The sequence below is a fragment of the Acartia tonsa genome, chromosome 12 (assembly GCF_053477335.1).
Source record: "Acartia tonsa isolate MP-2025a chromosome 12, ASM5347733v1, whole genome shotgun sequence".
NCBI lineage: Eukaryota > Metazoa > Arthropoda > Copepoda > Calanoida > Acartiidae > Acartia > Acartia tonsa.
Genome location: NC_137271.1, coordinates 5022814 through 5043732, shown reverse-complemented (window position 1 = coordinate 5043732; position 20919 = coordinate 5022814). Strand labels below are relative to the sequence as shown.

Genomic DNA, 20919 nt, shown 5'->3' with positions numbered 1-20919 from the left:
TAGTTTATCAAAAGTTAATGATATTTAACTAGCATATTTTTATACTTTTATACTCTTTTGTATCAAATTATAAACTGTTTGAAATTAAGGCGTTAAAGTAAGAAAAAAATAAAAATAAACAAAAAAAACTTGCTATAAATAAGTTTTCAAAACAGTGTTGAAACAGATTTAATTAAAATGAAAGTCGGCAGAATTGCGGATATAGACCCCCGGGCCATCAATCCGCAACACGCAGTGCGGATTCAAGAAAGATTAACGCCTTGCAGGAAGATTCAGGATCTTTAAGCTGCGGACATACTCTGTCCAGCCCGCCCAGGCTACAGCCAACTACAGTCGTAGCCACAAAATTTTAATTCGGCCACAGTTCATATATTAATGGCTTCATTCCTAGCCTTTAGGAGCTTTTTATATTTTTTTCCCAATTTTTTTTTATTTAAAAAAATGTTTTAAAGAAAACCCCTACCAAATTACTTATCATCACCTAAGGACCCGTATCTATATTTACTATATCCCCGATCTTCAGCTTCAGACTGATGGATGGACAGACATTGTTCTAGTTTGTATTGTGGATGTAACTCAGTATTTACTACTATAGCATCCCAAAAAACTGCTAAAATTAATCAATATTTTTTCAATTAATTTACTTGTTTTTTTTACATTTTCCTGAATTCGTATAAAATTCTACCCTACTTTACTGAAAGCACAAGGATGACAACATCCTTAAGTAGCAAAGCACAAAACAATCATGGATAAGAATGCAGTCAAAGAGATTTAAAGGACATTTGTTGAAATCAATAGTTAATTTTTGGAGAGAATAAAACACGAAACCTGTCTCAAATATTTATATATTGTATGATGACTTACAGACTGACAAAAGTAAATTACATACTGGATGTTCAAGGCGGAAAGTGTGAAAACTAAAAAAGTAGCCAAAAACCTGCTATAAAGCACTCCGACCGCCATGGATGTTTTTCAGATAATTATGCTCCACAATTATAAGAATGTTTACAAGAAGTTTCAGCCTTCTATAAATAGACGCCGAGAAAATTACATTTCCCCCATAACGTTTCGGACTGACTGACGGACATAATGATTTATGGAGTAGCTTCGCTACTAAAATAGAATACAGACACATAATGAGAAAATCTGCATTTTTACTGTAAAATACGTCTGTGATTATGTTAGCCTAATTGTAAAGTGTATCATTTTAATTAATAACACGTCTGTGTGTCTGTTTGTTTGTACCAAAGGATCTCGCTTACCGCTGAACCGATCGGGTTTCCCTTAACAGGGTAGCATCTCATAGGTCCTAGGAAGGGTTATAACTATTTTAGGGTTAGAGTACCACCACCCTCCCAAAATAAATCGCCCACTCCCACACAAAATGTTTTTTTTTAAATCTTCATTAATTTAAATGGGTTTTGGGATTCAAATCTCACCTCATCAAGTGCCCCTAGAGGCTTCTTGGGGGACGAAGCTGCAAGTAATTAATAACACGTCTGTCAGTCTGTATTTTTACACAACCTAATTACAAATATGAGTCGGGCCACTGGCTAATTAAAATTTGCTAAAATATAATATTATTTTTTGACCAGAGCTGGATCTTTAAAAAATTTTAGTGGTGTGCCAGATCGGGGTGAGCCAACTTTCCACCAATGAGAGCACAGCATTTTATGAAATGCCGCGCTGTGATTGGCTGAAATTCAGCTCACCCTGATCTGGCTCACCACTAAAATGATTTAAAGATCCATCTCAGTAATTTAACTTCACTTTTTAATTTAGCAGTAATGGATACAGAATAGAATATGTGGATATTTTGTCAAGGGAAAATTTGTCGTCAATTTAAGTTGCTATTGTGGACTTCATGTATTGGTCAGTTCGTTCATCCAGTAGGAGGAAATGGGATGGGGTAAAATGGGGTTATTGTTTTTTTTTAGCAAACTTGAAGTATCTTTTAGCATATATACTAACTTTTTATAGGTTACTTTAGGTAATTGATAGCTGGACATAGTTTGGGACCCACAGAAGGGGTTAGTAAAAATACCCCCACCCCCGCTACTTTATTTCAATTTCATAAGGGTTTCTATACTTAATAGTTACTTTAAGGGAAAGCAAATCCCCCCCCCCCCCTCCCTTGGCGAATACAGACCCTTAAGATGCTAGGGGCGCATCCACTTGTAAATTTCCAAAGCTTACTTTTCAAAATCACCGAAAGAAAATTTTGTCACTATTAGTAATTTTTATGTATTTGAACCGAACGACATCCCCAATGATAATAATAGTTTTTAATCGCATCGTAATATAGACAGCTTTCCGCGAATATTAGAATGAAAGGCCCGGGCTAACAAAACTGTTATTACTTTTTAATATTAATATTCGTGGAAAATTGTCGGTTATACGATGGTATACATGATTTTTCAGTGTGGCCTAGAATTGGTTCTAATCAAGCGGATACTGGAAGCCAAATTTCAGCTTCTGTAGAAAAGTTTGGGCAATAATAGATTGAACCAACCAATCACAATTCAATAAAGGTACACATAGTGTTAAAGCCCAAGTATGAGAGTGTGTTCAAAAATAATATTTCCAGTAGGGTTGGGCCGGATACCGGATGATTTCTAATTGCCAGATATCTGGCTAACGCCGGATATCCGGCAAATTATTAGATATCCGGCTGAATAACCGGATATCTTGTATCCATATAGTTTCAATATTCGGTAACCGGCCGGATATTGAAAATGGCCAGATATCCGGCCAAACCGGTCCTGATTTCCAGTAAAATGTCCCACCCTCCCTGAAAATGATGCCCAATTGGGAAGAAAATTGAGTCATTTTCTCTGCATACAAAACAATTGAAAACAAATAAATGACTAACCACAAACTGTCCCACTTTGAGAAAGACGATTCCAGTGACGTCATATACGTTTCGGGAAAGAAAAAGGGAAGGGGGGAAGAAAATCTCTTCAAAAGAGATGGGAGAACAGGGCAGAGATTTTCTTTCCCCCTTCCCTAAATGTATATGACGTCACTTGAATCGTCTTTTTCAAAGTGGGACAGTTTGGGGTTTGTCCAAATAAATAGAAAAACAACTTTTAAATTTTTTTGTCTGTAGAGAAGGGTTTCGCCAACTGCAGAACTGATATGATTTTAATTCACAGCTATAGGTCCAGGGAAAGTTTATAGCTGTTTTTGAGGGGTATCTTCCTTCACCAATTAAGTTAAACACTCATCGAAAATATTACCCAGGGAGTAAGGGAGGAGACAATGGATCGAATATTCAATTTTTAGGATTATCAGACTTTGGGGACTGGCTTAAAGGGAATGTGCAAGAATTTAGCAGTTTCTGACTGAGTTTGGGGACTTGCGCATAGAATGCCGCTACTCGTTATGTATGTTTTGAATATTGCAGACGGGGAGAAGGGATAAGAGAAGTGGGGGGAAGGGAAATAAACATTCGTTGTGCTAGTTTGGAATGTAGCAGACGGGGAGAAGGGAGGTGGGGGCAAGGGGCAAGGGAAATAAACAGAATAAAAAGGGGCAGTCATATTCTTGCTAGCAGCTGGCCGGGTCCAATAATCTTTTAATATAAAAATCACACCAAAAAACCTCAATATATTTCATCAAAAACAAGTTGTGATTTCACTTTATATGACGCTATGGAAATATATTATTCAATTAACAATCCCTTTATAATTTCCTACAAATTTATTGGATTAAACTGGATTTCATACCCTTTCTTTGATAACTCTTATATTGAATTAATTGCCCATTGTCCCCTCCCTTACTCCCTGATATTACCCCACCAAAAAATTATTCCCTTTCTATAACTTTATTTGTAGGCGATGTGTTGACTCTAGGCTTCAAGAAGCCCTTAAGGCAAACGCAGAAAATAGCATAAAACCATTCCAAGAAATAAAATAAAACATCATTAGACCGTATGTGACAAATTTGAAGCTTTCGTAAAATGAAGAACTCAATCAGTTTAGTGATTAGCCAGATCTTTCTTTTACTTTCTTTCAATAGTTGCCCCTATAAATTTGCGTATAATTTCAAACAGTTTCGCTACAATTAAAAGTATTTGTCCTTGTTTATATATCGGATTAAGTAATTTTGTGTTGTTTTGTAAGCTTACTAAAATTGAGTCATAAATATAAATGCATTTCTACTATAATATATTGCCTTGCGACTAATGGAATAAGAATACGTGGATATATTGACAGGGGAAAAATTGTCGTCAAGTTAGGTTGCTAATATAGACCTTGTTTAATGGACAGTTCTTTCATCCAGTAGGAGGGAGTAGATAGGGTGGGGGGTATTTTAGCCAGCTGTGAGTAACACATTATTACAGTACATGAAAATCTGGTGCGACATCCAAGCAATTATATATCGATTTTGCAACTGCAATTTATGATCTCAATATCCACAAAGTACAACGGTGATTGTCTGTCTGTGTTTTTTCAATTACAAAGGATTTTGAGAAGCCTATTTAATTAAACAAACAATATATATAAAACGCTTTATTCTTTAAATTATCCAAAATTTTAATATACAAAATTTATAAAAGTATACAAAAATCACTAAAGTTAAGCGAATCGACACTGTACAAAAACATAAGCAAAATTTAATTTACAAAAATGTCAACTTCAATTTATAATTTAAACAAAATTTAAGAAAAAATGAATCTAGCGCAATTCACGGTGAAGTAACGATAATCTACAAAAATCTAAGAACTTTACAGGCTGGTAACAGTCAAGCAGTGGAACGTACAGATTATGGTCGAAAATAATTGTAACCGACAAAGAAGGCCTAAATTTGATCTGGAATAGTCATTACTAGATTAAAGAGCAGTTATCTCGCAGTGCACATAAACGCGCGAAAAAGAATTAATTAAGCCTTTCAAGCCTCTAAAGATTTTTTTTTTGGTATTCGTTACCAGGAACATTTCACTGTGAAGTGCACTAGATCCAAAATGGTAACGTTTTCTTTTTAATATTGTTTCATGTGTCAAAAATTTTTTTTTTGCCTCAATATTTATATGAATTTTATTTGGTGGAAAAGTTAGATGCTATTAATTAAAGTATTCCTTAAAATTATTGAGGTTTCTTTTTTATATTAAATTTTCAGTTATCACTTGAAATACTTACAACGAGGGCTCGGCAGCCGCGTATTAGCCGAGCATAAGGCTAAGGTTTAAACCCACTAGTGGAACAAAAATAAAGTTCCAAAAAGATGAATTGTTTGATTAGACATCCAGCTGAATTTGAAACTTATAATTTAACGATTTTACTGAGGCTTACACGCTGCTGCCGAGCCCTGATACAACATTAACATAATATTAAAACTTTCAAAGAAGTTGTATCAACTTTTTTGCTTTTTATTTAAGATAGCTAGCCGGTTCTTTCAGTAAGTAGTAGATGTAAAATTTTTCATAGAATTCAGATATGCAATCGGTTTTTTTGTAGACCTCTTATTTTTTAAGTAATTTAAGTTTTTTAAAAAAATAATTAAGTCGGTTTTAAGGTACTAAAACGCAACAAAATAAAAGAAGAAAATGGCCAGTATGAACAAAAATAGTAAGATCTTTAATTTGACACCTTACTTTTAAAATTCTGTTGAGTAATTATTGAAAAAATCTATTTTTTTAACCTCGGTTTAATAAACCCATCCCCTCCAAAGACCATGGAGGAACGGATTGACCAATATCTGAGGACTATATCAGCATCCACAATTTATGATAAAAATTCCCCTTTACAATATCCATGTATAATTATATCCTATATCCATTTATGTAGTGTTAGAACGTACAAAGTCTTTTTGTAGCGTGGCTACTTTATAACTGTTTTAATCTGTATTCAATTCACAACATTTAATTACTGGATTGTTTGCTCCTCACTGTAAACAAGTTTGGTTCATATCTTAATTCTAATATATAAAGCAGTGAAAAGTGATTATGTGTGTCCCTAAAGATCACGTAATGGCAGAAACAATTTTTACAAATTAATGAAAGTTTCAAGAGAGGTTTTAGGCTGTATTGGGTATTTTTACCTTATAAAAATACCTTTCCCCCCCAAAAAAAGTTGTCTCAAAAATAATTGTAATTGGAGACCCTCCACCATCCAGAGGCTAAAAACTTTAATTTCAAAGAAAGCCGTCAAATAAATAGTTATGTAGATATGGTTCTCCTTTGCAATGTAACTTCTCATAGGTCCTGAGAAGGTTTATAACTATTTTGGAGGAGGGTATCGCCACATAGAAATCGCCTCTGGATTAAAATAACTTCTTACCAAAGAATAAAAATTGTATTTTTTCTTTTTATTAAAGTAAAAGATAAATTAAAAGTGAAAGATAGACAAAGCCCAAATTGTGTTAAAATTGTGAAAAGATAGATAGACTTGCAACCCAATCAGGAAAAAATATGAATTCTATAATTATTGATATATGAACTTTTCCTTGGTTGACCAGGTTTCCAGTCCAGAGTTTGCATGAACTCCTCTTCTGTGTACCTAAAAATAAATGTATAAGTATAGATATATAATCCAGATAAATACCTGGAACCAGTGTTGGGGACCTTTCACGTCTTCTAGCTAATTTTCTGCTCTTTTGTAGCAACTTGGTTGTGCTAATATTTCAAACGCTTTTGGCTGATATTCAAAGACCCAATTGAAAGTCGGCAAAGGGTCCACGGGGTGCGGACATACAGTTATTTAACCCCTGCCCCCTCTATTATTTAATTTTAGTACCTAACATATGATCATCAATAAGTAGCAAAGCACAAAAAAAGCACAAAAAAATTAGACCGACGGACTAAGTGAATTATATACTAGAAGTTTATTTGAATAGGGAATCTTTACACACAAAAATTAGCTGTCATAAATTATAGCAAACCACAACACATTTACCCAATACCGTTTCGGATTGACTGACTGACAAACAGTGAAAGTGAATTATAAAGAAGCTTCGCTTCTAAAAAACGACGAAGCTTTTAAAAGTACCAGTAAAAATGACATACTGGCCTACCATTGGACAATTAAATGTTTTCTGGCCTGTCATTGGTAATTCAGTCTGTGTATCGGCCTATCATTAGTCATTTGTATTATATTACCTCAAAACATGAGCGGCTTCTAAGTGAAGTTTCTGCCGTTTGAGAACGTCAATCAGTTCCATTTGTTTCTTAAATCCCTAGAAATGGATTATTAATCACTATATCTATATTTAAATATAACTTGAAAAGGTGGTTAAAATTTTGTTTTAAAAAGCTCAAAAGCGAAAATGTTTTTGTCTTATTTTGCTATGCAAACATTTTTTAGCAAGAGGGGCGATTTTTTTCTAGTAGTAATTTGAGGGTGGTGCTACCCTCCACGAAAATAGTTAGCCAACTTCCCTGGTTCTACAAATAGTTCCATATTAGTTCTGATGTTAGCGAGATCATTCGCTACACACAGACAGACAGACATCTTGTTATTTTTATGTAGGGATGATTAACCTGTAAAAGTTCATTTCGCTGCTTCTCTAAGAATTTGTTCTTGTTGGTCAATTCGTCAACTGCTTTCTTTCCACCCTCCTATAATAAGTATACATAACTAAAAGCACCGTATTATGACCAGTTTTCTACGAATATAAAAATGTACAATCATAAGATTAAAACCAGTTTTTTCAGCCCGTGCCTTCGGAACCTCGGGGCTAGAAGAACTGGTTTTAATCTTTTAATTGTACATTTTATATCCGTTTATAATACGATGCGAGAAATAACTATTCTAAGCCTTACTTCAGAAATTTTCATTAGATTACCGTATCTTCTTTTGTGATTAGCTTTAATGTGAACACAAATGTATCAACTTTTTGTTTTATTTTCTACTTCTACTTCTGGATTTATATTAAAATTAAACAATAAAACAGTATTTCTAAACCTAATAAAAATAGCAATCGTACTTAAAGAAGCTGGGTAGATGCTGCAAACTGTGTTTCCAGGGAAATTGACGAACTAGATACTTAAATTACCCTTTTTATTTAAAAAATTTTCAGGGCAACAAATGTGAGAATTTGAGAGTAAAATGTGCAAACTCTTTGATTTTTAAAAGCTATACAGTCAATTCGACGTAAAGACATACATAGATTATAGAGTAGCTGCGCTACTTATAAACAAGGACAATACAAACCTTTGCTTCTTTCTTTTCTCTCTCAGCCGCATTCAATTCTCCTCTCAGTTTGTTTGCCTCTTCTAATGCTCTGTTCAACCTTTAATGAAACAAGGGTAATATGGTTCATGAGAACTTAACAAAATATATTGTTAGTAATGATAATATGCTTCGGATTTAGAAAATCTTTATCTCGCTCTAACCCTGTAGGTCTATCCTAATATATACTCTAATTAACCTAACTAACTAAAAGAAGCAATAAAACGACAAATTTTTAGATTCTTAGCATATTAACATACAAGTGACAAAGCGGCCTTAGGCCGCCTTAGGGTCCGGGTTATTAGAAAAAAACAGAGGGATATTTCAAATTATATAGTAGCTTCTCTACTAAAAAAAATATTTTAGCGGAAAATCTTACATGAACTTTGTATGTCTGTCTGGTACAATCAGAATTATGTTTTACTTTAAAATAAAAATAGAAAGCAAATTTGTCTGTGAGGATTTCGCTGACTAAAAAGCATCATATATTTAATTAACTTTGTCATTCAGTCCGTCCATTATGCTAAAGTTTTAGTAATTAGATTTTTATGGTTTTAGAGATGTATGTTTAAAGTTTACTGTATATATTTCTATTGACATCTAATGTTTTAACCACATTTTCTATCTTATTAGATTTTTATTAACTTCACAAAGTTTATGGATGTTATCATATGTTTCTTTGTACTCTAATTGAAATGTCTGTCTGTCTGTAAGAAACCGTAAAGGAGTAAACTTGAATTTCTCTTCAGTTATTAAAGATAAATGGCTGGAATTAAAAAAAACATCCCCATGCTGATGATCATTCAGTATAAAACTTACTTTGTCCGTCCGTCTGTTGGAATGGTTTGATATGCATCTACTATCAAAGATATTGTATAAATTCTATTGTAAACCTTTCCATATTTTTTAGCTTTACTAAGGACTTATAAATGATGTCATCCTTGTTAAGCTTTAAAATTTCTTAGAAGTTTTCCGGAATTGTAATCTAGGGAGTAGATTTGAACTCTGCATCAAATTTTAAGGATTTTTTATAAAATTCGTTTTTTGTAAAATTCTTTATCTAAAAGCGAAAATACATTTTAAGTTAATTAATTTTGACCAATAGGATAGGTGGATTTTAAACTACCTGCGCTCTAATTGGTTGAATGATGTACGACATCCAATCAGAGCGCAGATTTTTTAAATCCACCAATCACAGATGCCAAAATTAATTAACTTAATTTGTATTTCCACTTTTAGATAAAGAATTATACAAAAAACGAATTTTATAAAAAATCCTTAAAATTTGATGCAGATTTCAAATCTACTCCCTAGATTACAATTCCGGAAAACTTATATCTCTTACTATATATTCTATAATTAATCCTATCAAGAGTAAAGACACATCAAGTGTAAACCTCGTTGGGTTAGGGCCCCCTGCAAGAGTTAGGCTTATGGGAAAAACATATCCCTTCTAATTTACAATTTATTTTTAAAATATGGAAGTGTATTTTCAATGCTTGATATGTACTCGATATGGGAAAGCACCCTAAACCTTACTTTGGCTGTCCTTGCTTAATTATTATAAAAATTTTTAACGCGAAGCACCTCTATAATTAGAAATGTCCGTCTGAGGGTAAAACATAATTCTTCAACTGCTATTAAAGATAGACGGCTTTAATACTCTATACCTTTGAGCATCCAATATGTGATTTACTTATTCCGTCAGCCTGTCGGAAATACCCTGCAAGGCATTTAATTTAAAATGTAAAAATTTTATTTATCAAATGCTAAATTAGATAGACGATAGATTTTTTCTAGAGAAGATTTTCCTAAGAAATGAATATCTACTCACTACCTTATTTAGTCGGTTAGTCTGTATGTAACCCTCCATATGACATCAATTTCTGTAGGGAAATGTGCCTTTTCTTTTATTGAAGATTCTAGCCTCTAGCCCATAAAATAAAGTAACAGGATCTCGCTGTGTGTGTGTGTGTCTGTATTTAAAGATCTCTATAAACGCAGAATAGATATGGTTCTTCTTTACAAATAAGCATCCATTATATAATTTACCTGGTCTGTCAGTCTATCGGTAATGCTCTGATGGTCATTTGATTGATAGAAAGATGATTTTTTCCCGGGTAAAATTTTACAGGGCGATGAGCACCTACTCTACATCTTAATTGGCCGGTCAGTCTGTCTGCAGTAGTCGGCCACACATTTTTACCGTCGGCCTGTCAGTATAGTTTTTAGTATTTCCAGGGAAGACTTTATTATCTTAGCTTCTATTCAAGTTTTGTATGATTTACAACATACAACAATAAATAACTAATAAAAATATTTTTGTTTGTAAATATATTGTCAATTTGATTTCAATGTCTTATTCTTAATATCTAATCTACTTAACTGATTGGGTTTTCTATTTTATATAAACTTAACATCGGTCCCTTGATGGTTTTAGGCTATTTAATTTTTAGATTTAAGTCTTGGGATGGGTTTAAGCTTTTTTTCTAGTCCGTAGATAATAAAGGGGCAAACGCTAATAATATATAAAGTTTTTTTTTGTCTGAAGGTTTAAATCTCAATAATTACTAAAGCGATTGGGTTCATAATTTTAGGTAAGATTCAAATAGGTCTCATGAGGCTATTTAATAATTATTTAATAAGGCTATTTTATTTTCAGATGGTTTTAAGCTATTTTTTCTAGCCATTTTCTGCCCCTTTAATTACCGAGCCCCTGGATGCTAGGTACGCATCCGCTAGGTATGCATTTTTTTATTCAGAATTAGAAATATGGATTTTGTTAAAATTTCCCTGACAATTCCTATGCCCTTTTTTAGGGGGGGGGGGGGGTCACTGTATATTCACAGGGGAAATATAATTAGAAAATAAATATAAGTATATTAATTTGCATATAAAGATTACTTCAAGTTTAACTACTTACGTTAGAATTTCTGTCCGGCTGATTTTAGTTATCTATTTTATAACTAGCGGCTACGCCCCTAGAGGCCTCTAGGGGCACTTGAGGAGGAGAGAGTCGAATATAATAATTCAATTTTTTATTTTAGATTTTAAAAGAAAAAGTAAAAAAAAATTACGTTTGATGTTTGTTTTTCGTTGAACTCTCTTTCTAAAATTGAGAAATTTTAAAAAAATTTAATTTCTCTAGGGAGGGTGGTGGTACCCTCCCCCAAAATAGTTATAAACCTTCCCGGGACATATGAGAATCTACCCTGTTAAGGAGAACCCGATCGGTTTAGCGGTTAGCGAGATCCTTCGGTACAAACACACAAACACACAAACACATAAACACACAAACACACAGACACACAAACATCCTGTTACTTTATTATAAGGATAAAAGCCTTTGATACTATGAACGTAATAGCGTTTTCTTGTTTTTTTTAATCTCTCTCACACTTGCTTTTTCTTCCATTTTTCTTTTGATTTCTTTATTTAATCTTCAGATATGTATTTATAACAATGCTTTTTCATTCTTTCAAAAATGCAATTTGAATTATGGAATTTATTTTCCAATATATATTTTTTTATATAACCGTCATGAAAGGGTTAAAATGTTTTTAATTTTTGTTTGTAAATCTGAACACACTAAAAGTGGCGCTAGAAGCAATTTATTTTAAAATTAAGTTTTCTTAAATTTACTATATTATGAATTTAAATTTTCTGTTTTAAGAATAGTAATTAAATACTTCAATATTATGTAAATAGCAACATGAAATTAAAAAAATGAATTTATTCTTAATAAAGTAAAATATTAGGTCTTATCGTTCTGGGCAATGAGAGTTAATTATGGATTATTGGAGCACTATGAGTTATAAACATTCATCCCTTGGAAGACTTGAGCTCATATATAGACATTTATTTCCTATATAGATCTGACATGGATCTTGAAGCAATAAAGCAGGCCATTTTGTAAATGTTAAAAATTGGAAGAATCTATTAAATAAAAGTTATCGCAAATATACTTAGTAAATAAGTATTCTTTGCCATTCCTGATTGAGTTACAAATCCTTTAAAAAGCCTAAGAAGGTAAAAACATGACCATTTCAAAGACGTCCATTGTTATTCGGCAGTTTTCCTCAAAGTGATTTGTAAAGCACAGAATCTTATTATTTTACGCCAGGTTAAATTAGGTTATTTTGGGGACTGTTTAGCTTGGCAGGGTTATTCTACCGCAGATATATGCCCCGCAGAAGTTCGGAATAGGAAAAAAAAGAAGGAGGTGGGGTGAGTTCAGTGCCCGATATACTTTGAAGGAAAGCACCTTTTATTCTTACCTAACATCTGAAGAACTTTTCTTGCTGAGATTTTTCTTATTTTCCTTTTTAGCTTCATCCAACTCTTTTCTAATCAAAAACAATAATTTTAGTATGGCTTCGAAACCAGTTCTCTGAAAAATCTTGTATAGCATCGTATAACAGACAATTTTCTACGAATATAAAATGTTTCTAAAATTAATACCAGTTTTGTTAGCTAATGCCTTCAATCCTTCGGGTTTTGTTGGCTCAAAAAGTTGGGTAACTTCTATTGAATTTTGATTGGATATTTTCAATCAAAAAGTATCCTGACTTTTTATCAAATAATAATAATTATATACAGAAGAGGTAATTTTGTTTATCAACATTAGTCTTACACCTAAATATTCCTGGTAGCAGTAGACAAATAGATAAAACCACACAGGTGACTTGTAGAGTAGCTACAATTCTTAAATCTAAATCCATAAAGGTTTGCCAAAATATTTTCATGATTGTTTTTGAATTTTTATTTACTTACTTTAGAATCATATTCTCTTCCTCTGTTGTTTGAACTCTTAACTTCATGTCAGCTATTTCAACTCTAAAAATATATCCAAAAATTAAAGTAAAACAATAGAGGGGGAAAGGTTTAAATAACTGTATTACCCCACCCCGTGGACCCTATGCTGACCTTCAATTGGGTCTTTTAATTTTTTACATTTTACCTTGATTAGCAGCATAGAAAAACATATTTCTGGACAGACCGAGGGACAAACTGACAAAGTTAATAATAAAGACGTCTCACTATAAAAAAAAAGCATAGTTTAGTTTCTTGTCTAACAACCACTTACTTTGTTTTGTCAATTTGATTCATAAGGCCTCTGTTTGTTGACTCTAAACGTCGTCTTTGCTCGTCAAGATTACGGTTTTCCTACAAAAAGTGTTGTTAATTTAACAGATCTATAGTATAGATGTATATATAGATAGCTATTGCCCCCCTTTTCCAAGGACAATTTTCGTCTGCTAGCAAATTGTTTTCTGCTTCTCGGTTGAGTTAATATTCCTGACACTATTGGTTGATTTTCAAAGATCCAAATGAGAGTCATCACAAGGTCCTTGGGAAGGGGACTTAGTTATTTAACCCCTTGTCCTTTTAGTGCTTTAATCTAATGTCAGTCTACCAACATTTGTATTCAACATTTGTAGAAGCCCCTTTCTATATAGCTACGTAATGATCGTCCATATGTTGGTCATATAGTATGGTATGAAAACTTGTATTAAACATAAATGTCTAGAATTTTTTATAGCTTCCCCTAACCAAGGGACATGCTGAATAAATTCTCAGCTTGCATCAAAGATAGTTTTCAATTCAATGAGTTTTTAAGTGGACTATCCTAAAGTTTTATATGCATCCTTTGTACTTAAGATGAGAATTAAATAGTTGATTTAGGATAATTTAAATTTTTACCTTTTCTAAAGTTTCTCTGGATTGGTAAAGCTCTCCATATTCTTCCCTAAAAAATTCATAAAAGGTATAAATTACTAATTGGCTTCGGCTGCTGTCCATGTCACTATAATGTCAGGTCCTACAATCTAGGATAACTAAGGGGAGCCAAATCATTCCTTTTCTGTCTGAAGGGTATTAGGTTAAGTAACACCCATTAGTATAGACAATCAACTCTTTGATTGCACGACCTTCTTAACTGTCGGTGGTAATGAGTGGGGCCGGTTTTGGGCCTAGGCATTGCCCCTACTTTGTCTTTTAATGTTGCCCATATGAAATAGCAGCAGTAGTAACTATTTATAACGTCTTTGGTTAAGACGTGGTGATGAGCAGAGATTCAAACTCATAGATTTACAAATACGGGGGATTCTATGCTCGATGAATAAAGCTTAAAAATGAAAATAATTTACCTCATTTTTTCAAGTTGAGTTTCAAATGATTTGAGCTTTAGGCTTAGAATTTTAATCTGTGTCTGATCTGTTCGGCTGATTAGTACCTTATCGCCATAGTCATCACCGTTTATTGATTCTAAATTAGTTAAAATTTAACTATTACTACAAAATACAAAACTAAATTTGAAAACAAAGTTGTATAACTATTATATGAATAAGCTTATATTAAATTAGTATACAATATAGTTTTTTTTCAGTTCAACACACTTAATCTTAATAGTTATTTATCTAATCGTATTATAGAAAGCTTTCCTAGGATATTAAATGAAAAACTAAAAGAATATTAAAGTTTAGTTAGCTCGGGCATTTGGCCCTTCAGGGCTAACAAAACTAGTATTACTCTTAATATTTTTATTCTAATATACGTGGAAAATTGTCTGTAATACGATAATATACATGATTTTTCAGTATGGATGAGAATTGATAATGTGATACGGTTATAATCCATCAAATATTAATCGGTTTTGAAGCCATACTGGAAAGAAAGAGGATTCTCACTTTTTGATAAAAAGATTACTGACATTTATGAGGGGGGGGGGGGGGGTGTTAGTAAATATCTCGAAATCTTTGATATTCAATAATCAATTATAAAATGCATATATTACCTGAATAAGCTCTAGCATCAGCTGCAGTAGCCTCGTCCTCCATCTGTTTATCCTCAGGTATGGTTGCTACTACTTTACTAGCAACTGACTCTTTATGTTTGTCCTAAATATATAGATTTAGTGTCATACGTAGCTCATTTATAGAATGCTTAAAACTAAATCTTTTCATCCCAGTTTGTTTCAAAATATTAATAATTAAATAGATATATTTGTTTCATCAATAACATTTTATCCTCAGGTATGGTTGCTACCACTTTACTAGCAGCTGACTCTTTATGTTTGTCCTAAATAGATAGATTTGATTGTCTTACGTAGCTTATTTATAGAATGCTTAAAATTATATCTTCCCATCTAAGATTAAATAGATAGATTTATTTCATCAATAACACTTTCAACATGTTTATCCTCAGGTATGGATGCTACTAATTTACTAGCAGCTGACTCTTTATGTTTGTCCTAAATAGAAGATTTGGTGTCTTATGTAGCTCATTTATAGATTGCCTAAAATTATATCTGTTCATCCCAGCTTGGCTAAATATAGATAGACTTCATTAATAACGTTTTCAACATGTTTATCATTAGGTATGGTTGCTACCACTTTACTAGCATTTGACTATAGATTGCCTAAAATTATATCTGTTCATTCCAGCCTGGTAAAAAATATTGATTGAATATATATTTATTTCATCAATAACATTTTCAACATGTGTATCTTATGGTTGCTACTAATTTACTAGCAGCTGACTCTTTTATTTGTCCTTAATAGATGGATTTAGTGTTTTGCATAGTTCATCTACAGAAATGGATATAGAACATGTGGATATTGGTAGAGATTCTCGCATACTCTGATAAAATGTTCCTCCCAACTGCTAATATAAAGATACCCGAAATCTCCCCCCCCCCCCTTATGAACATACCCCATCCATTCCTCTGACCATGGAGGAATATATCAACCTATATCTGAGGACTGTATTTGCATATTTGCTTATCAGCGTACTATATATCCATTTTTATGGTAAAAAGTTAGCTAAAAGTTACCCTACCTTTTTGTTTGTCTTGTGAGATTTAGTTGAGGTGGGATGTTGGGCGGGTGGAGGGGGTTGAGACACTCCATTTGTATTCTGGAGGATACATGAGTTCAGAGAGTTTACCTCATCCTAAAAAAGAAAATAACATTAATGATGGTGGAATATTGTCATTTTTAGGTCAAAACTTTGTTATTTGTTATTAAGATCTCATTTACTACTAAACTAATGGTATTCTTAATCAAAAGACAGCTTCATATGTGCTTCGGGCTGGTTTTAAGGTGCTTTATTAGTCAATTTAAGTCTTAGAAAGGTTCTAACTGCCCCCCTCCCCCCTTCTTTGTCTAGGTACTAGGAGCGTGGTTGCTAGTGTTTATAATACAAAAGTAAAATATTAAAGTTTATCAATATTAATATGAGTAAATCATTTAATGTTTTTAAAATTTTGCCATGCTAGAGAATTTGTTATGTATATAATGTCTTTCAAAACTAAGAAAGTTGAGATATTCAATTATTCATATAGTCAGGCACACAGACATAGTAAAGTAAACTGAGATTTGTAAAAATAACATAACAAGGAAATTAACTTAACCTGTGCATCAATAGGAGCCCAAATATATCCATTTTGCAGGGTTGAGTTCATTGGCAGGGGGGCCCATACAAAACTAGAGTCAGATTCTTCATTCTAAAATTTGATCATATCCAATGATTACGGGTTGTTAATCAAACCTCACTCTCCCCTCCTGTCAACTATGAAAATTTGATAAAATGCAGGGAGGGAGGGGATATTAGACTGTAAATAAGACTGATACATAAGTTTTATTAATACGATCACTCATTGGTTTATAAAACTCGTTAGTGCCCAAACTTTTTAGTAGCGAAGCTACTCTATAATTTGAAATGTCCGTCTGTCCGTCTTAGTTTGGGGGAAACGTGATTTTCTCGGCTCCTATAAAAGATAAAAGGCTGAAATTTTTTGACAAAATTTCCATTATCAAGGAGCACAATTAACTATAAAACATCAATGGCGATAGGACCGCTTTTTAGCAGGTTTTAGGCTATTGATGTATTTTTCACATTTTTCTCCATATCTTTGGTGTTTATGGCCCAGTTTTTCAGTTATAGATATCAAAATTAAATTTCCTTTCGTTTCAAGAACACATCAATGGCGGTCAGACTGCCTTTTTTGCAGGTTTTTGGCTATTTTTATATTTTTCACATTCTTCTTCATATCTTTGGTGTTTATGGTCCGTTTTTTTAGTTTTTGTAGTTAAAAATATCAAAATTAAATTTTCCGTTGTTCTGAGCATCCAGTATGTAATTTACTTTGACCGTCAGTCTGTTAGTCATAGTACTGAAATATAAATAAATATTAAGAAATTAAAAACAAATGTTGAAAAGGTTTCGTGATTTTTTCCTAATATACATGCTTTTGACAACTAATATCTAAATTCTTTTTTAATTGTTTATGCTTCACTACTTATAGATGTTGTCATCCTTGTTCACTAATAACTACATCATAAGGAATAGGTAATTTTGTTTAACGTAATAAAAAATGTCCATTAATGTCTTTTTTTCCTTAAAATCTCTTAATTAATATTTAGCAGGGGGGGGATATTGGGCTGTGTAATAAACTAGTACCCAAAGTTTCCTTATTCGTTGGCTCGACATCCTTGGGAACTTTTATTAGATTTTGATTGGTTCATTAAGTTTCAACCAATAAAATGATTGCCTTATTTTTGTTTGGTTGGTTCATTCAGTTTCAACCACCAAAATGATTGCCTTATTTTCTTTCCTGTTAAATATTTTACCAAGCTTTTTTATATATGTTATTACAGACCTACCGCAGTTATAAAATAGTTTCGCTACTACAAATTAACCTTTTGACAATCCTCTGAGAAATGTACTTCTGGTTGTTCTTTTGCCAATCCCTTACTCCCTGGTCTAAAGAAAATAATTAAATGTATAAATAAAATATCATATTATATCTTGAAAGCAAGCTAGAGTCTTCAAGGGGCTGAGGGTAATTCGACCCTGCCACATTTTCAATTTAAGTTTTTAAAAGAAAAGAAACTGGTAGGTATTATTAATTTTTTTTATTATTTGTAGAAAACTGGCAATAATACAATAGGATACATGATTAATGTCTGAGAACCGGTTATAATCCAGCGGATAACAATCAGTTTCCAAGCAATACTGTAAAAAATTTAAACCTTGGTGTTTTTATTGTGGCTGTGGGTTTTGGTAGGCGGGTTTTCAGTGTGGGTTTCTTTTTCTTCTGACCTTCATGAACAGGAGTACTGGAAAAATACATACGTGATAAGTTTTTAAGATGCTCTTTATAGTGCCTTTAAAAAATGACGCAATACAATACAAATGACCAATGATAGGCTAACACAAGAATAAATTACCAATGGCATACCAAAATCGAATTACTCCCCCCCCTTAAAAACTTTTTACCCCCCCCCCAAAAAAAAAATCTTGGACGCCCCTGCAATATCTAACATAACCAAGGGAGAGGGAATTATTGTATATATTTGAAAAAAGGGTAAAGGGTGGATGGGGTGGGGGGTGTCGTTATTTTAGCCAGCTGCGAGTATAACTTTATCAGAGAACATGAAAATCTGGTGCAACATCCAAGTAATAATATAAGTAAAGTAACTGTGGCAGGCTTTGTATCGACTCCAGCTAATTTGAGAGAGAAACTGTGAAACTTGTCAGAAATGGCAGCACCCTTCCTGTATTAGTTGTTTATCGCATCGTAATATAGCTTTCCGCGGAGATTAAAATGAGGGGCCGGAGTCCCGGGCTAACAAAACTTGTAATATTTTTATGATTTTTCCACAATACAATACGGATACATATTTTTCAGTATGGCTGAGAACCGGTTCTAGTCCAGCAGATATTAATCGGTTTCGAAGCCATACTAGAATAGTTATTTCCCGCATCGTATTATAAACGGCTTTCCGCGGATATAGAAAGTAAAATTATAAGATTAAAACTAGTTTTTTTAGCCCCGAGGTGCCGAAGGCACCGGCTAAAAACTGGTTTTAATCTTATGATTGTACATTTCTATATTAGTAGAAAGCCGTTTATAATACGATGCTAGACATAGTTTTTCGTATGGATGAGAACCGGTTCCTATCCACCGGATTCGAATGAATACGAGAAAATTTAATTACCTTGTTTTATGATCAATTTCAGCATTTAGTTTCATCAACTCTTTTTCTCGCGTCAATAACTCGTCCATTTTTAAGCTTCACTATTTTTTAATCTTTTTGTTAATTCATTATATCTGAATAATTGTATTATGTAGCTACGTTTTTAAAACGAAGCTTTCTATTGTTAGGGTCGGTCTGTACGTCCGTGAAGGTTAGCTATTTTCGTTAATTTATACGTGTTCGAATTGTCTGTCGATTTCAAAATTTGCATGATAATTCCCATAACATTAAGGTATGATTTGGGAAGTGTAACAACTCTATAACCGTAATTAGAAAGTCTGTACGTCCATTTAAAACATTTTGCATTGTTTTCCTAGGATCAAGGTATAACATTGTATTTTTTTCCAAGGACATCAAGGTACAATATTATAGGCGAGGCATCTCTATAATAAAATCCTAAAAATAAAAGTATGTCTTTTTACTGTATCCTGTACTTACACCAACAAACTTATGTACAATTTTGTTCAAACTTACAAATTAATGTTCTTTTTTAAGTTCTGACATTCTTCAATAGTAATTGTTTGTTTGTCATTTCTTCTGATTCTAGAGCTCTGCTTTTATGGATGTTTTTTTTAGGTTCAATGGTGTAATATAGTAAATTGTCGCGATATTTTAATTTATGTTTCTTTGAGATTATCAAAGTGTTTAATTATACCTAATTGTGCAGAAATCACTAAGTATGAAATCGGTATGACCATTCTAACTAAATCAACGATAAGAGCTGCATGTCTGTATAGGACTTACGTACGGACCGACTCTAATTATACAAAAACTTCGCTGTAAACAAAAAGTAGATATTTAACGTTGTATCACTTGTAAAAAATCAAAAACTTTACTCCTTTAAATATATGAAAATGTAATAGTATATTTCTTTATTGATTAAACAAAATATTTGACTCACATATATTTAAAGTGGGAGGAGGGAATAGATTTACTAACCTAGATCATCAATCAGACACAAAAATCCGTCAAACTTAAAAAAGGAACTTATAACAGACAAAGATACTGTCGGATTAATAATTATAGAATCCAGATAACTACCACTGAGGACCTTTTCGTCTGCTAGAAAATTGCTTTTTGCTCCTTTGTAGTAACTTGGCTGTGTTATTATTTCCGACGCTATTGGATGATAGTCAAAGACCCAATTGAAGGTGGGAACAAGGTCCACGGGGTGGGGACATGCAGTTATTTACTCTATTGTTTTACTTTAATGTTTGATTGCTTCTACCCTGTGTTCCTATTGGTACAATTACGTGATGAGGGATCTAGACTTTCTATATTTATTGGCGAGGGAATTTTTAAATTTGTCCGGAGGGAGGTAGCGTAGCAATGACCAGAGATTTAAAGGATAGGACAATGGCCAATAAATCAATGTATATTCCCTCTGATGATACAAAAAATAACCTTTTTTTGGAGATTAAAATTAGTGGTTGACATATTTGAACACTCAACTTAATGAACCAACCATTAAAAATTCAATAAAAGTCTCCAAAGTTGTTGAACCAACTAATAAGAAAAAAATATTGAAAAACTTTGGGGACTAGTGTAATAAACAGCCCATTGTCCCCTTCCTCCCTGAGCAATGACACTATAGTGGTTGTCTATGGGGGGGGGGGGGGAATAATTATGCAACATGTATCATTTGGTAGCGGGGCTGCTCTGTTACTTGCTTTCTCAGGGTTATTTAAAGCTAAATTTAAGATAAG

The 20919-nt window shown here is 32.9% G+C and overlaps 1 protein-coding gene across 1 annotated transcript; it reads right to left on the bottom strand.

The window, feature by feature from the left end:
- Positions 1 to 6400: 6400 nt before the first annotated feature.
- Positions 6401 to 19289, bottom strand: LOC145334475 (uncharacterized). Its single transcript, XM_080179938.1, has 15 exons — positions 19175 to 19289; positions 18206 to 18292; positions 17873 to 17936; positions 16585 to 16677; positions 16011 to 16124; positions 14968 to 15070; positions 14321 to 14438; positions 13875 to 13920; positions 13258 to 13337; positions 12945 to 13007; positions 12449 to 12517; positions 8154 to 8232; positions 7481 to 7558; positions 7100 to 7176; positions 6401 to 6500 (listed from the first exon to the last, which is right to left on the bottom strand). Exons 1-15 carry the CDS (start codon positions 19240 to 19242, stop codon positions 6401 to 6403), a joined length of 1239 nt encoding a protein of 412 aa, XP_080036064.1. The 5' UTR covers positions 19243 to 19289.
- Between the last annotated feature and the right edge of the window lie 1630 nt (positions 19290 to 20919).

Bases quoted from the DNA above. Each gene is read 5' to 3' on its own strand.
- LOC145334475 (XM_080179938.1), bottom strand. From the start codon at position 19,242: ATGGACGAGTTATTGACGCGAGAAAAAGAGTTGATGAAACTAAATGCT. The intron at 18,293-19,174 runs GTAATTAAATTT...GTATTTTTCCAG, and splicing joins GAAATTGATCATAAAACAAG to TACTCCTGTTCATGAAGGTC. The intron at 13,921-14,320 runs GTAAATTATTTT...TGAATTTTTTAG, and splicing joins ACTCAACTTGAAAAAATGAG to GGAAGAATATGGAGAGCTTT.